The following is a 16,160-nucleotide window of genomic DNA, read 5'->3' on the forward strand; positions in this document are numbered from 1 at the left end:
TATTAAGTACTACTGTTGTATTTAGTCTTCAAAAGAGAAGAAAAAAATGAAACCTTTATAAAAATATATTCAGCGATATTTCTATTATGGCTGAAAATGGGTATATCAGTAGCCACATTTGCTATTTGTCATTTTGACCTGTCAGAGAGCTGGCCATGTGTTCATCTTCAGTGAGTGCAGTAGTTTTAAGTGTTACTGCCAATTTTATTACTGCACTTGTGAACTTCTCGTAGCAGGTGTTCCCACACATGAAATTGGTCCAAATGGAGGTACCTTTTGGAGGCAGCCTTTCATATATTTGCTGCCACCAAACGCTCCACAGTAGTTCTGAGTTGTAAGTCAGTAAGAGTCCCAAATGTCCCCTGTAGGGGACAATCGGTCATCTGAGATTGTCCTCTAACTCAGTGGGAGCCTGTGGTTTTACTGCTGCTGTGCTGGAGGGGTGGAGTGAGATTATTCTGGGAGTGGAGTGATGCAGTGTTTGGAACTGGTTGGAGTGTGAAGGATATGGGACTGATGCAGTGTTCTGTGCAGGGGAAAAATATATTTTTAAAAAATCATCCATGATGCAACCTTTTCTTCTAGTTTCAGGCGGTACTTTTTTCATGTATGCAGAGGTGTAAAACCCCGGTTGCAGAAAGTAAAAACCCTGACACATTTTTTGTTCCAGTCAATTCAATGAACTAGCTGATCCTAATTAGGGCATCCCTTGAGCCAGGTTGACAAGCTAATTAGTGAAATGTAATCACCTGTGTTGAGAGCACAGGCAGAAGGGAAACCTAAGCAGGACTTCTGCTCCATCAGTCCAGTTTTGACACTTCTGTTGATGTGTCTTTTTTTAAGTAGCTTTGGATAAAGCAGTCTGCTAACTGTAGTGTAATATAATGTAATGAAGTGATTCTCAAACTGGGGGACCCGATGGTATTCCAAGGTGGCCCTGAAATCATTTTCTAAACGTCTGAATAATATTTGTGTGCGTGTGTGTTGCTGTTGATTTTTCATTTCAGTTGTAATTTTTGTTGGGCCAGAGGTAGGCCCTGGACATTTGTGAAAATTTCAAGAAGGCCCCAAGTTGGAAAACGTTCGGAACCCCTGATATAATTTTAAAAAAATTCAACGTTTTTTTGGGACTTTTTATGCCTTTCTTTTTGAGGATAGTTACAGGGAAACAGGAAATGAGCGGGGGGAGAGAGAGACGGGGAAGGTTCGACAAATGACCCGGGCCGGAATCGAACCCGGGTCGCTGGCACAGTAACCCAGTGCCCTACCGTTAGGCCACGGCAGGGCCGATGTAATGTAATCTGATGTGATGTTTGCTGACAGGAGCGAACAACCACGCGATGATCCGTGTGCTGAGCCTGGACAGTGCGGAGCGTACGCTGCTGAAGGGCTTCACGGGGGCGGTGACGGACCTGGCCTTCGCACACCTGGACTCCACCATGCTGGGCTGCGTGGACGAGGCCGGGAACCTCGTCATCTGGCAACTCACCAGCACGCAGGCCAAGATACAGTATCCTTCACCACCATACAGCATTTGGAGTCGCGTCCAACTCCATTAGACTGTTGGTTTGTCTGTCTGTCTGTCTGTCATTCCGTCCGGCTTTGCTTTTTTTTTAGCGGTTGGATACGACTTGGACATGGCGTGTGACAGTCTTTGGGTCAATTTCAAACAAGTATCTCCTCTCTCCTCTCCTTTTCCTTGTAGCCTCGTGCTTTGCTGATGCATCATCTCTGTGGAGAAATCAAAAGTGTTCCCCATCTCAGCCTAGGCATTCAACATCCTGATTACAAATGCGATAATGACCTTTGAATTGTGCTTTTGCGAGATATCAATGAAGTCTTGCCTCATCACGAGGCCACAAGCAATGGGATAGGACAGGAGGTACTAGTTTGAGCTGGACCGACCCGCAGTGTCTCCCATCAGAGATTCTGCAGGGGCTAGCAGACAGAATGGACTTGGGGGGGGTTGGTAATTACTGGACAAATAATGCTTGCCATTTGGAATATGGGTGGGTGGGGTCGTGAAAATTGTTTTGGGTGCAGAGAAAGTTTGTGCTACTTTAGTCTATGAAGCTGAAGACGATGTGCTTGCCTGCCTGCATCTCCTGGAGTGGTGTTGTGCCCTTGACGGTGTTGCCCCAGAGACGAGGTGGTGGTGCATATCCGGCGTCCAGAGGGCACGCCCCTCAACTCGTACCGCCGCCTCATATGGTGCCCCTTCATACCCGAGGAGAACGAGAGCCCAGAGGACTGCCAGACCCTCGCCCTGCTGCACGAAGACAGAGTACGCACACGCACACACACACACACACACACACACACACACTTCCTGTTCTGATCTCCACACTTCACTCCGTCTCTCACTGCTGCCCTCTGCTGGTCTCTGCTGGTCCTTCATGGTTCTGCGCCTCTGTGCTTTGTTTTCACTTGGTGGGCTGATAATATAGAACTGAAGAGGCCAGGGTTGCTTTTTACAGTGTTCCTTCTCCTGTCAACTAATGCCCCATCTAGCTATTTTTAAAGAAAATACTGCTGTTAATATTGTAAGAAAGTCTCACCTAAATGTTTTGAACTTCTGAACATGTATGGATCTTTAAAAAGTAACACTTTTTGTCATTCTTTTCTGATTATTGTTGTTAGCAAATTGCAGCTATCGTAGCAATTTGGACATGAAATGGCAACAGTTGTTTAATAAACCAAACTCCTGTAATAAACTAACTGCTGCTGCGTGTCTGGTTGTCCAGGCGGAGGTGTGGGATCTGGACGTGCTGAAGTCCAGCCACAGCTCCTGGCCAGTGGACGCCACAGAGATCAAGGACGGCTTCCTCACCATCAAAGGACACAACTCTGTAAGATATTCTTTAGCAATTCACTTTTTCTATTTTTCATACATGGTGCTAGAGGAGCAACAAACAACCAAACACGACATGACCACACAGCAAGTTCCCAGTGCTGTAAGCCTTGACCCAATACAGGGATAGCCTTGTTTACTACTCAATGCTTTACTGTATTGTTATATTAGTGTTTCTCAATGGGGGCTCTACAGCCCCCCACGGGGCGTTGCGGAGGATACAGCTGAGAGGGGCGGTGCCTATTTGCCATTGGGAGCATTAATCCATTTTATATTTTTAATACTAAGGGGGGTGTTGTTAGGATTATGATGGGGTCCAGGGGGCGTTAATTAAAAAAGGTTGAAAACTACTCTGCTATATTGTGTGTACTATATATGCTTTCTAAACAATGGTGTGTGCTTGTGTGTGCGTGCGTGCGTGTGTGTGTTCTGCTCTGCTCTTGTCTGGTATTGTGTGTGTGTGTGTTCTGCTCTTGTCTGGTCTTGTGTGCAGCGTATAAGTGAGGGGGCTTTGTCCCCCGATGGCACAGTGTTGGCCACTGCCAGCCACGACGGCTTCCTGAAGTTCTGGCAGATCTACATAGAGGGCCAACAAGATACACCCAGGTGTGCTAATCCGAAGTAATTATGCTGCTCTGCTGTTTTTCTCTTTACGCACACATCGCACTAATCAACAGCACATTCTGTTATTACTGATTCAGAGTAGACTAGAGTGACTTAATTGATCCGAAGGGAGTGTCATTTTTAGTAGATTTTCAGAATGTATACTGTCAATTAGTTATTAAGTATTCATGAAAAGAGTACATTTGTTAATACAGTGTACATTTTGAAAATGGACGACTATAATTGCATAGTGGATGGATTGCTTACTACAGAGCCAAGTGCTTCATCCTGATGCTACTAGTCCAATATAGCTGTGTACTACTAACTAGACAGACATGTACACCACTTAAGTGACATCGCAGTGATTTATACATGCTTGCTACTAACATACTTACTGATTTCTCATGTACTTATGCATACATGCTTAATACTAACTTACAACTCACTGTTGACACTGACCAATACATGCTAATCACTAAGCTTCATCTCACTGCTCAGAAATCAGAAGTCATTAGCCTTTCATTTAGCCTGCTATTATAAAAATGAATATTAAATAGATGAGTAGTGAAGTTTGAAATTCACAGGGTACCAGTACTTAGAAACAAAAACACAACTGCTGATAAAGATCCGAGCCCTGTGTTTGAGCTGTATTAACAACAATTACCCCCTCTCTCCTCCTACTTCCTTACTCTACCACCCTATCCCTTCCTTTCTTTCTTCCTTCCACCCTCCCCTCGTCCTCCCCTCTCCCCTCGCCCTCCCCTCTCTCCCTCCCCTAGGTGTCTTCATGAGTGGCAGCCCCATAAGGGGAGGTCTCTGTCCTGTCTGCTCTTCTGTGACAACCACAAGAAGCAGGACCCCGAGTGAGTATTCCAAGACACACACACACACACAAAATATGATTTCCTCTTTCCATCCACTCTATCATATTCATCCCAGTTCTGAGGGCATGTTGTAGTTTGTTTACTGCAGCTAGTAGTACTCTCGCTGTCTCCCGTCTAACGTGATGCATTCCCACTCTGATCCTGTTGCGTGTTCTCATGTTCTCCGTAGTGTTCCGTTCTGGCGGTTCCTCATCACCGGAGCGGATCAGAACCAGGAGCTGAAGATGTGGTGCACCGTCTCATGGACCTGCCTTCAGACCATCAGGTGGGCTGGCTGTACACACACACACACACACACACACACACACACACACACACACACACACACACACACACACACACACACACACACACACACAATTGCTTTATGTCTGTTAAAATGCATAGATGCAAACACTGCTCTATATCTGCCAGAATATGTGCACTCACAAATGCACGTATCCCAATTACTCTGCGTATCAAAGACAACATACACATACAGGTACAGCATCTTCATAGGACCCTGTATTTCGTGGTGTTAGCGATGTATTGTTGTGTACAGGTTGGTAATGTCTTGTTTTGTTGTGTACAGGTTTTCTTAGGTAATGTCTCGTTGTGTGCAGACTCTCTCCAGATTCCTGTAACTCCAGTTAGATAATAGTAATGTCTCGTTGGTGTGTACAGGTTTTCTCCAGACCCCTTAAACTCCACTGTGCTGCCCAGTCTGAAGGCCAGCCTGGACCTGTCTGCTGAGTGCCTCATCCTCACGGACGTGCAGAGGAAGGTGAGATGCTGTTGCCATTGTAATGTCTGCTGTTGGCATTGTAATATCTGCTGTTGCCTTCTTGCAATTCCCTACAACATCACCTCTTACAGTTTGCGGTGAAAAGACCCAGAGCAGATGTTGGTATGCTTGTCTATTCCTCATCTTGTCATCTCCATGTGAATGTTTATCACTTCTGATCTGGGTTGTCGCTTACTGTATGATCTATGTAGGGCTGTCCCTAACGATTATTTTTCTACCAATTAATCTATCAACTTTTTTTTTTTCCGAATAGTCGCGATTATTATTATTTTTTTATTAATTTTTATATATTTTTTTAATTGTTTATTATTATTATTTTTTGGAAGGGAAAAACTGTGATATGCCACTAACTTTGACCTGAAAAATAATAGACAAATAAAGCAGAGTGCACCTAGGGCCTATTAGGACAATGATTTCTTAAAAAAAAGGGGACGTTTTATAAATTAGTCACAGACTATAATAAATGCAGGCCTAATTAGTAATATGTATATCAGGGGTGTCAAACTCATTTTGGTCCTGGGGCCGCATACAACCCATGTGGACCTCAAGCGGGCCGCATTAGTAACATCATCGCAAAAAAAACGTAAAGCAGAGGATTAGTGTTCAGTACTATCACGTTTTAAGTGTGTTGAATATGTAGAAAGCAATGCAATACTTATAATCCTATGCAAAATTTTCTTGACTTCATTCATTCATGGCCAACCGTAAATTAATTAAGTATGGGACAGTTCATTTCGACAGGGGGTCTGGTGGTTTCCCCCCAGAACATTTTGTATTTCTTAGATGTGATTTCCTGCACTTCCACGCATTCTAATATCCCGTTTCCAGTTTCAGCTTAATAGGAACCAATACAAATCCAATTATATTTATTATTTAATTACATCTGGGCCAGATGGAACCCTCTGGCGGGCCGGATGCGGCCCGCGGGCCGTACGTTTGACACCCCTGATCTATATAATATCTAGTTGTTTCAGTTCAAATCAAGTATTAGCCTACATTTACTGATATATACAGAGGCCTAAGTTTTATAATAGGAAAGTGGGAAAAAATATGGGCCACTATAGGTTAGGGGTAAAGGCTAGCAGAGATTTTATGAGTAGGCTACGAGGAAAGAACTTGGCTACTCTGTCCACGTGTTTCTGTTGAGCACCAAAACCCAGCTGGTCCCTATCACCTTTCTATTGCTAATAAAGTCCAGTCCGTAATTGTACGACATAATTATGAGTATTATTATATTATTAGAATAGCATTACTATTTATTTAGACCTACAGTCGGCACAAACAGTATTGAATAGTGCGAGGTGCGCTTCGTGCACCGTGGAGAAGGGACAGACCGGTCTGAATCAGGCCCGCATTCCACTCCACATCTCCCGCTGTTGGCTGGAATATGCACACTTCTTTTGTCTTCATTTACTTTTTTACTTTATATACAAGCTCTTCTACAAACAACCCGACCACTGTCACCTTCAAGGTGTTGAATATTGCGTCTATAACAGGCACATTACGAATCATTGCTTTATCTCCCTGTCGTTGCTATGCACGCTGCCAGCATAGCGACAGTACAAAGCAGCATGAAATATTTACCCTGCGTTTCGATCTGAAAAACCTTCACTTCCTCAATATATACATCTCCTATAGAAACACGACCAAGTCTTGTGCCTTGTCTTTAAAATATCGCCAAACTTTAGATGTCTTTGTCCGTTTATTGGGCAGATTAGTGGTGCCACTGTTACCTTAATCTTCGTCTGACACTGACACCCTCGGACTGTCGTTCAGCCTCTACCTCCGCTTCTGTTTCAGCCAAGGACGTCTACTTACTGTATCATTGGTTTCAGCGCGTACCTCGCGGCTCGCGCAAATCACTTTTTTATTGGGCTGATTAGTGGTGCCACTGCTACTTTCATCTTCGTCTGACACTGACACCCTCGGACGTTCAGCCTTTACCATTTTCTCCGCTTCTGTTTTGCACGTCTACCTCGCGGCTCGCACAAATCACTTTTTTTTTTTTTTCGCAAATCACGTTATCGATAGTATGTTGAACACTTCGACTTATTTACGTCTTCGACATAATCGATTACGTCAAATAGTCAGGACAGCCCTAGATCTATGTCTTGTGGTTTTAATATTTGTGTATTTTTTGTTTTGTGTGCTTGTGTGGCACTTTTCTAGTCACCTATGTCTGGTTGTCTAGATCAGTGTTTCCCAACCTTTTTTGTCTCGTGTACCCCCTAAGCCTTTTCATTGTGCCATGAGTACCCCCTAACTCATGTTTTACATCCCTTTTTCTATTGCAGCGTGACTATGCTCCATGCATTTGTTAACATTACATTTTTCCAAGTACCCCCTGCAGTGTGCTCGCGTACCCCTAGTGGTACACGTACCCCTGGTTGGGAAACACTGGTCTAGATCCTATACATTTACATCTGGTTGTCTTGATCAATGTCTCTCAACCTTTTTTAAGGCGAGGCACCCTTTCAATTCATGAAAAATTTTAAAGCACCCCAAACCAACAAGCCATAACATGGCATCGCATCCGATACCACACAAGCTTAGAAAAGTAAAACATTTGGAAACGTCACACGACCTACGTTCGAAGTTGCAGCCGACAGGGGCAACCTATACTTTATTGTGCGTAAATGGCAGATGAAAGATTCCACTGACTAGCACAGGGTGTATGCAGGGTTTTAAAAAGTATTAAAAGGTGATAAATTAAAAAGGCAAAATTTGATGGCCTTAAAAGTTGTAAATTTGTTCAAAAGGTATTATTTTTTGAAAAACGAGGTATTATTTTTTTAGTTGTACCATTTTGACAAAAAAATTGATTCTGTATCTGTATTCAATTGATTCTGTATCTGAGGGCAGTATGAGGGAAGTCATGGGTACGAAGTTAGGGTGTCAGGTTGCCATCCTGCCAGGTTGGTGGCGGGAGTAATTATCAGTGCTCTCCCCCATCCTCCTCCATGACTGGGGTAAATAAAAAATAATAAAAGTAAAAGGTAAATATTATAAAAGATGTCTTATTAGTAGGGATGGGCATAATTAACTGTTTAACCGATGATTGATCATTAAACATTTCGTCGAAGAAATTAATTTTTGCCGACGAACCGTTAAACAAAACAAAAACTTGAATGTAGGTAGTTCTGCCTTCCATTTGATTCCATGCCTGAGTTTAGTTTCTCTCACGTAAATCCTATGGTGAATACCGCCACCTAGTGGACTTTCTCGCGGTACTGCGCCATAAGCGCAACTCTACTTCCTGGTTAGTTGCAGCCAGTTTTTTCAAGTGTTTTCTGCCGTAAAGCCACCGGACTTCATCTCTCCCGCAATTAATATCTTTTCACACTTGAGCCTTGGACAATATAAGTCTGTAAGTGATCATTTTGTGTTGGATATTGTTTGTAACGAAATTGCATTGCTATTTTGAGGTAACCTAAATTTCGATCTATTTGGCTCTAGAATCTCATTCTACTTTCGGTTAGAAAATGACAAAGTGTAGTGTAATTACTGCAATGTGAATTACAAATACAGTTAATCGACAACGTCCATGATGTATCACTTGAACACTACATCCAAGCCTTGTAAAAGGCGGCGGTGATTCATCTCAACATAGCCTCGCCTCGATGTCTGCACCGTTATGTGCCTTCGTTGTTGGCTCGCAACTTGAAGCCTCCCTCGTTTGCCCATTTCAGATTTAACTTTTCTTGTTAATCACTTGACACTTGTGTTAATAAAAACAAATACTCAAAGAAAAACATGATGTTTTTGATGTATTTTTGTTATACAAGAGTATAGGGCATGGTGGGCCTAAATGTGCGCTGTTTTTAATATAAAAATGTTAATGGTTAACCGATTATTAATCATTAATTCTCCCGACGATCGACGAAGAAATTTTCACCGTATGCCCATCCCTACTTATTAGTACTCGCATCGGAGTGTCGTGATGGTTGTAAAAACAAAATCTAAAGGTAGTGAAAAAGGGTATTAAATGGTAGTAAATTTGACTTCAAGATTGGTGTATATACCCTGTAGCATTAACTTATCAATTTGGACAAATATGTATTGTGTTACATCATTTCATTTATCAGCCACGTTTCCGCGGCACCCCAGGGTGCCCCGGCACCCCTGTTGAGAAACACTGGTCTAGATCCTCTATAGATCTGTCTATCACTTCTCTGATGTGGCCATGACATGTTTACAACTGACCTAGGCGCTTTATGTACAGTATCTCTGCCTCGTTTCTTGTGTTCCATGTCTTTCTGGGCCTGTCGCTATGTACCTCTCTGCCTGTTGTATTGCTGCATGTGTCTGTGTTGTCATCTCCACATCTCCTTCCGCAGGTGCTGTATGTGATGGAGCTGCATCAGGACCAAGAGAAGGGCCGTGCCAGCTTCACAGCCGTCTCCGAGTTCCTGCTCACCCACCCGGTCCTCAGCTTCGGCGTACAGGAAGTCACGCACAGTCGCCTGCGCCACACTGAAGTGCTTCCCCCCGACGAGGAGAGCGAGAGCATGACTGCAGGTCAGTTCTCACTTAATAAACTGAAACAAAAACAAAGTCCACAACATGGGGCATGCTGCCCGAAACGTCATTAAAAAGGCTAACAGCCCGGGAGCCTGGTGTTGCAGACTTCTGTTTTTGTTGCGTCAGTTTACTTTGCTGAGTCCAGCACGGAGTTGAGAGCAATGTGCGTCTTTTCTTAGTTCTACACAGTTCCCACTTTTTCTGAAGTAAACAGTTTGAGACCCACTGCTACACCACTTTGCTCATAAGTGGAGAGCTAATGGTACATTATCATCACGGTGTCTTTCTGTAACAGTTGATTATGTAGCACAGTCATTGTGCACATTACTGCTTTTGACAGCACTGCATATTGAATTACGCTGTAGAATTGAAATTGTTTTAAAAATGTCTTGTCATCATGTCCCTTCCTGTGTGTGTTTCAGAGGGGAACCAGGGCCACATGGAGTCCAAGGCGGGGATCAAAATCAAGCTGTACTGCGTCCACACCAAGTGAGTTCCCATCGCTTGATAATCCATGTTCTCGGGAGACAGCCTCACACAGCAGTAGTACTCCATCTCCACTCCTGGGGTGTGTTTCTCGATGCTATAGTTGCTAACTACGTTAGCTTCTTAGTTGCCAATAGGAAATTGTATTGTAAACAACAATCCAAGTTGCTAACTGGCTGACAACTTTGCTTTTTTTTTTTAAACGGACTTCTGACCAATAAAGCCATAACTGCCCCACAAGCCTCTACTCCTGCACCCAGTGCTGTAGTATTCCACCAATACTCTACTACTCGACTCCTACACCCAGCACCGTGTTGCACCCAGAGCTGTAGTACGTCTGCTCCATTCCTCCACCCAGAGATGTGGTATACTAACACTCTACTACTCTAATACTCTACTCCTCACCCAGAGCATTAGCATACCAATTCTCTACTTCTACAACACGCAGCCATGTTGTAAACAGAGCAGGGTTCCCGTGAGGTCTTAAAATGTCTCAAAAGCATTAAATTACACAATTTGGAAATAATACCTTAAAAAGCAGTGAAAAGCTTGAAAAGCCTTGAATTTTGTCAATTTGTCAATTTGTGCATAAATTGCACAAAATTTGTGCACAAAATTGTGATGTTTATACAGAAATTCTCCTTATTTCTAATACCTTAACCATCATTATTTTATTATTTTCTTAATCACAAAACCATTATTTTGGTAAATAATAATGTACTGACAGGCAGTCTAAAATAGTTGCGGCAATGCCGGAGCTGGTTGTGGGCGGAACCGCTATCCCACACATGCGTGCTATCCCACATATCTCTGAGGTAAACTTGTTCGGCTGGCAGTAAAGGAAAGTCTTTTTTACCAATAAATCAGTCATAGTGGAATTATGGAATAGTTGGTGGTGGGATTTGTTATCATGAACCACAACTTGCAAAATATGGAATAATTTCCTATACAGTTGATTAGAGCTGGAAAAACTATCTATTTACATAATTTTGATTGATTGATAGTCTGCTGAACGTTACATGATTTTTGTATTGTGGTGTTCGGCGAGTAGGCCTACTCAGTACTGTGACACAGTATGAGATTACACTATTCATCATCCTTGACACATTTTTAGATTTATCTTGAGTAAACACAACTTAAAGATTTTTCTTTGCCGGTGAATTCTGGTAAACTACGATATAGGTCTTGAATTTCTGTATAAATGATCTTAAAAAACATTGAAAAAGCCTTGAATTTTTACTTCAAGAAGCTTGTAGGAACCCTGTTGTAATGCACCAATACTCTATCCACAGGTGTTGTATAAACAGTGCTCTACTCAAATGCTCTATTTGTCACCCAGAGCAATACTCTACTTTAATATTCTGCTTTAATACTCTTAAGTTACTCCTTGCCCATAGCCATATTGGTAGAGCTGAGGTGCTGAAGAGTGGGAAGTCCATGTGGATGCATATAAACACAGCTGATGTTCACACACTCATCAATATTTCAGAGCTCCTTAGGAGATGGTACCAGTGCTGAGGCTTTGGCTCACATCCATGTGCACCCTTTTCCCTTTACCTTCCTCCCATCCCGCCTCCTCCCCTCCCCTCTCCACTCTCGTCACCACCACCCTCCTCCTCCTTTTCTCCTTGCTCCTCTTGTCTTCCTACTCTCATTTCCTCCTCCTCTCCTTTCTCATCTCATCCCTCTCATCTCTTTTCCTCCTATTTTCTCCCTCCTCCTCCTTCTCTCCACCTCTCCTCTACTTTTGTCCTCTGCGTCTCCCCACCTCTCCTTCTCCTCTCCTCTTCTCCTCCTCCAGGTCTCTGCAGGATGTGCAGATCTGGTTCCAGCCTGACCTGGGCTCCTCCGGCTCCCTCTGTGCAGCCCCACACTCCGACTCCCAGGAGGCACTGGGTGAGTCACACACACACACGCACACACTCCCTCTCCGTACTGGTGCCCAGGAGGACTCTACTCATGGTCCATTTCTATCTCTCCAAGTGTACAATTGCTTGCCCATGCATCGCTATGGTTTCACAGTCCATATTAAATGACCTCAGATAGCCATTGCTGTAGCCTTGTCTCTAGGGCTGTCCTAAACGATTATTTTTCTCCCGATTAATCTAATCGACTATTCGAAAAAAATAGCTGATAGTCAAACGATTAATGTTTCAAGTATTCTGGCACTTCTTCAATCTTCAATATTCAAGGAAATTGGGGGGGGGGAAGGAAGAAACCGTTAAAATTAGGTCCCTGAGCTCACAATGAGCTTTAAATCATGATAGTAGCTTATTTACTCCGAGATACAACGTCCAATTCATACGTGCTGGGCAATTTTAGGTTTCAATAAAGTAATAAAGCATTAGTAAAGTAAGTAAAAAAGCATTGAATTAAATGAAACGATTAGTCGACTATGAAAGTTCTTGTCGACTAGTTTTAATAGTCGATTAATCGTCCCAGTCCTACTTGTCTCCCTCATCTGTACCTGTAATGGTTTCCACTATTGTGCAAACATTTTCTACAAGAATATACTGCATGGCTGGTGGCATTTCTGCCTGTTTAACGAGAGTGCTCATGTGTTCAGGCTGTTATTGAACTAGGTGGCTTGACTTGGAGTCCCTGTTCTAATGTCATGCTAAAGCTTTTAACATATGAAGGTCATTGCTCTTTGTAAGCAAGTGAAGTTCTCGCGCTGAAGTTTGGTACTGAAGAAATCCGACAGCAGAGTAATATGTCTTGAGGGGAAAACCTTTGGAGTGTATGCTGGATGCTCTTGCCCATTGTTTGCGTTCTGTCCTTTACAGCGGTGTAGTATGTCAAGTATTCTATCCATGGAAAAAGTTCTAGAATATTTATGTGATTTGTCCTGCAGCCATGAAGGAAATCTCCCTCTTGTATGAATATGCCATGAGAAGGGTATACATGCGCTGTGTGGGTATGTATTGGCACAAGGATTTTGAATCGGATCGCTCACGTGTGTGTGTGTGCGTGTGCGCGTGTGTGTGTCTTGCAGCTGCGTTCTCGGACCATGTGAGTGTGGAGGCAACGAGCTCTGATAAGGACTCTGGGAGTGAGTCGCAGAGTGACCTGGTGAAGATTCCCGCGCTGCCGGCGCCTGCAGACTTCCTCAGCTCACCAGGGGGCACTATGGGGGCCGCCATGCCCAAACTCATGACCCCCGACGCCTTCATGACACCCAGCGCATCTGTACGTAGCACACGTCTTTATAACACATAACGCCTAATAACACTCATGTATAGCACACTGAGTGAAAAAGCAAATGTCAAAAATTGATAAGCAACAGAGGCCACTGTGGTGAGTGGTCTTCACGAGTCACTAGCCATGCCTTTTTACTTTCTACTGTTGGGCTCCTGCTTACCTTTTTACCATGATGGTCAATATTTAATCACAGAAGAAATTGAAAATTGAAAATATACAGAATTACAATTAGGGTGTGCTGTTTGCATCCGTATGAAGAATACATCTTTATAACACATTATAAGTCCTATTAACACTCCTGTACCACAATATTGGTATCATTTGGAGTTTCAGATTAAGGTAACGTGTTGGCCACAGAAGTTGGCATCCCCAGGCATTATAGTATTGACAGTAGTAAATGTAGAGGTGTGTGTGGTGTAGGGTATGCGTGTAATGTGGTATTGCATGTGTGTAATGTGGTATTGCATGTGTGTAATGTGGTATTGCATGTGTGTAATGTAAGTGCAATGTGATGTGTTGGGTGTTGACCCAAGGCCTCCCCTCCTCAGATGCCGGCGTCTCCAGGCAGTGGAGCCAGCAGCAGCCTCACCATCGTCACTGGCATGAGCTCCGACGGAGGGGCCAGGTACGTACCGTACACTCTCACAGTGGATATGGAGACAGCAGAAGCATTGCGACATATTCCCTCTTTTAACTTGTCTTACAGCAAGACAACGCTTAACATGAAAAATAAGACACTTTACCACCTTTATAAACCCTGGCCAACGATTTTAACTGTATTAAGCCCCAAAATAGTGGCATACCCTTTTAAAGAACTGTTTCAAATATTTAAAAGAAAAGTCTTGGGTTATATAAATGCATGTGTTGGTTTTGCACTGAAAGCAGCGTGTGTTACAAATGTTGATGGAGTGTTTATGTGTGCTGAATTTTGTAGTTGTCAGGGTGTTGACCAGGGGTCGTTTCTCGACAGCGTCTTTGCTCATTTGCAATGCAACTTCCCATTGGCAAACAACTGGATAGCAACGATGCTATCGAAACTTAGTTAGGGGTGGTGATTGTTGTGTTGAGCTGAAATGTTTGCCGTATGTTGTGTAGGGGCAGATTTCTGTTGTATTAAATCAATGTTTTGTGATTTCAGGGGCGTTGTGTGTGTGTGTTGTTTAGGGACGGTGTGTGATAAGTGTGTGTATGTGTTATTTAGTGTGTGTTTAGGGACGGTGTATTGTGTTTTTATGTGCGTGTTGTGCTAACTGTGTGCGCGTGTTTGTTATGTTTAGGGGCGGTGGTGAGGAGATGAGTCCTAAGGCATCAGTGGAGAGTGTCAGCAGTGGCCTCAGCCTCAGCACCAGCAGCCCTCGCAACAGCGCCATACTGCTGTCTGGACTAGGGGATATACAGGTAACACACACACACACACACACACACACACACACACACACACACACACACACACACACACAAACAAGTAGCCCTCACAACAGCACTATACCACTGCCTGGCCTGGGGGATATACAGGAATTACACACACTCACACGCGCACACACACGTGCAAAGGCTAATTATCTATGAGTTCGACGTGAAGTTCCATTGGCACATCCGGGCATTTTTAGGTGAAACTAGTCTTGTTCAATTGTAGTCTATGAGAGATTCGATGCCTCATGGCTTTCTGACTGGAATCAAATATTAAATATTGCTATTTACTGCCTAAACATATGGTCAGCAAGCAGACAAGTTATATGAACTGTCCTCTATGTATTAACCGATGTCGCCATTTAAGAAATCTCCTGTAAGTACAGAGCAGAGGATTTCTGCCAGATGTGGTGTTTGAATTAATAAATGAAAAGTCTGGCGGGATGGGGTCATGTAGCCAGGCTGCGACCACCTAGTACCGTCTGTGAAGTTCATTCCATTCCCACCAAGTAGGTCAGGCATTTTGACAACGGTTTAATTTTCACGGCCAAGAAAGGTCAATGTTATTGTACCTGGCATGTTTTGGCTACATCGCCTCTGCAGCCATCATCAGAGGTGTCAAGTGATGTTAGTGTGACGTCGTTCGTGATGGTTTCTGTGCGTTTTGCTAATCCACCTGATGCGACACAGAAACCATCACAGACAACGGCACATCACCACCACGTGACTCCTCTGATGCAAATTACTGCTAGCAGGCCCAGTAGTTTCGGTCAGCTATTGGAGACTTCTCCAGTTCAATCAGTCTAGGTAATCTACATTGATGGCCACATTGTAAACATTGACTGTGCCTTGGAAGATTCCAGAAGGAGGCTCTTCAGCTAGGCCTAACACAGGATATGCACAGGTATTCCACGCGGGCTGCAGTGTACATAGAGGCATTTCGTTAGCCTAAGCTTTCCCACACAGCAGCAGTACTACCGTCCAACACGTCAGACACTGTATTGCGTGCGTGCGTGCGTACGTGCGACCTGGTATGACTGCACATCTGGCCATATTGCAGGATTATAGATGGTGCTGTTAGCATGATCCTCGTGTTTTTAGTGGAGAGGTGAGGGGAGGGCTCAGTGTGACACGGCTGCTGTGTGAGGTTCACGGGTACACATGAGTTAACAGCACTGTCCTCCTTTACCCTTGCCCCCACACACCCCCACTCTCGCTTGCCTCTCGCATACACTCTCTCTCGCACTCTGTCTCTCTGTACCTCTCTGTTTCTCTCGCTCTCGCCTACATACTCCCTTTTTCCCTCACGACTTTCCCTTCTTTTTATCTTGCCTCCAATCACCTCTCAACTTTTCTGTCTGTCTGTATCTCCCTCTATCTTTCGCTCTTTTGCTCGCTCTCTCTCTCTCTCTCTCTCTCT

General features: G+C 43.7%; 1 protein-coding gene across 7 annotated transcripts in view; it reads left to right on the top strand.

Annotated features, from left to right (window-relative positions):
• Positions 1-16,160, top strand: part of edc4 (enhancer of mRNA decapping 4) — a 55,682-nt gene that overhangs the window by 3,682 nt on the left and 35,840 nt on the right. For 4 of the 7 annotated variants that reach the window (XM_063197443.1, XM_063197448.1, XM_063197449.1 and 1 more), the window contains exons 5-17: positions 1,324-1,510; positions 2,143-2,284; positions 2,745-2,849; positions 3,345-3,472; positions 4,234-4,317; positions 4,508-4,603; positions 5,002-5,101; positions 9,460-9,640; positions 10,066-10,132; positions 11,931-12,025; positions 13,125-13,318; positions 13,864-13,955; positions 14,608-14,728. In XM_063197443.1, coding sequence (XP_063053513.1) covers positions 1,324-1,510; positions 2,143-2,284; positions 2,745-2,849; positions 3,345-3,472; positions 4,234-4,317; positions 4,508-4,603; positions 5,002-5,101; positions 9,460-9,640; positions 10,066-10,132; positions 11,931-12,025; positions 13,125-13,318; positions 13,864-13,955; positions 14,608-14,728 — 1,592 coding nt within the window. The remainder of the gene's footprint in view (positions 1-1,323; positions 1,511-2,142; positions 2,285-2,744; positions 2,850-3,344; positions 3,473-4,233; positions 4,318-4,507; positions 4,604-5,001; positions 5,102-9,459; positions 9,641-10,065; positions 10,133-11,930; positions 12,026-13,124; positions 13,319-13,863; positions 13,956-14,607; positions 14,729-16,160) is intronic. The other 3 variants (XM_063197445.1, XM_063197444.1, XM_063197446.1) reach the window with 3 other exon arrangements.

Source organism: Engraulis encrasicolus, chromosome 4 (assembly GCF_034702125.1).
Source record: "Engraulis encrasicolus isolate BLACKSEA-1 chromosome 4, IST_EnEncr_1.0, whole genome shotgun sequence".
Classification (NCBI taxonomy): Eukaryota; Metazoa; Chordata; class Actinopteri; order Clupeiformes; family Engraulidae; genus Engraulis; species Engraulis encrasicolus.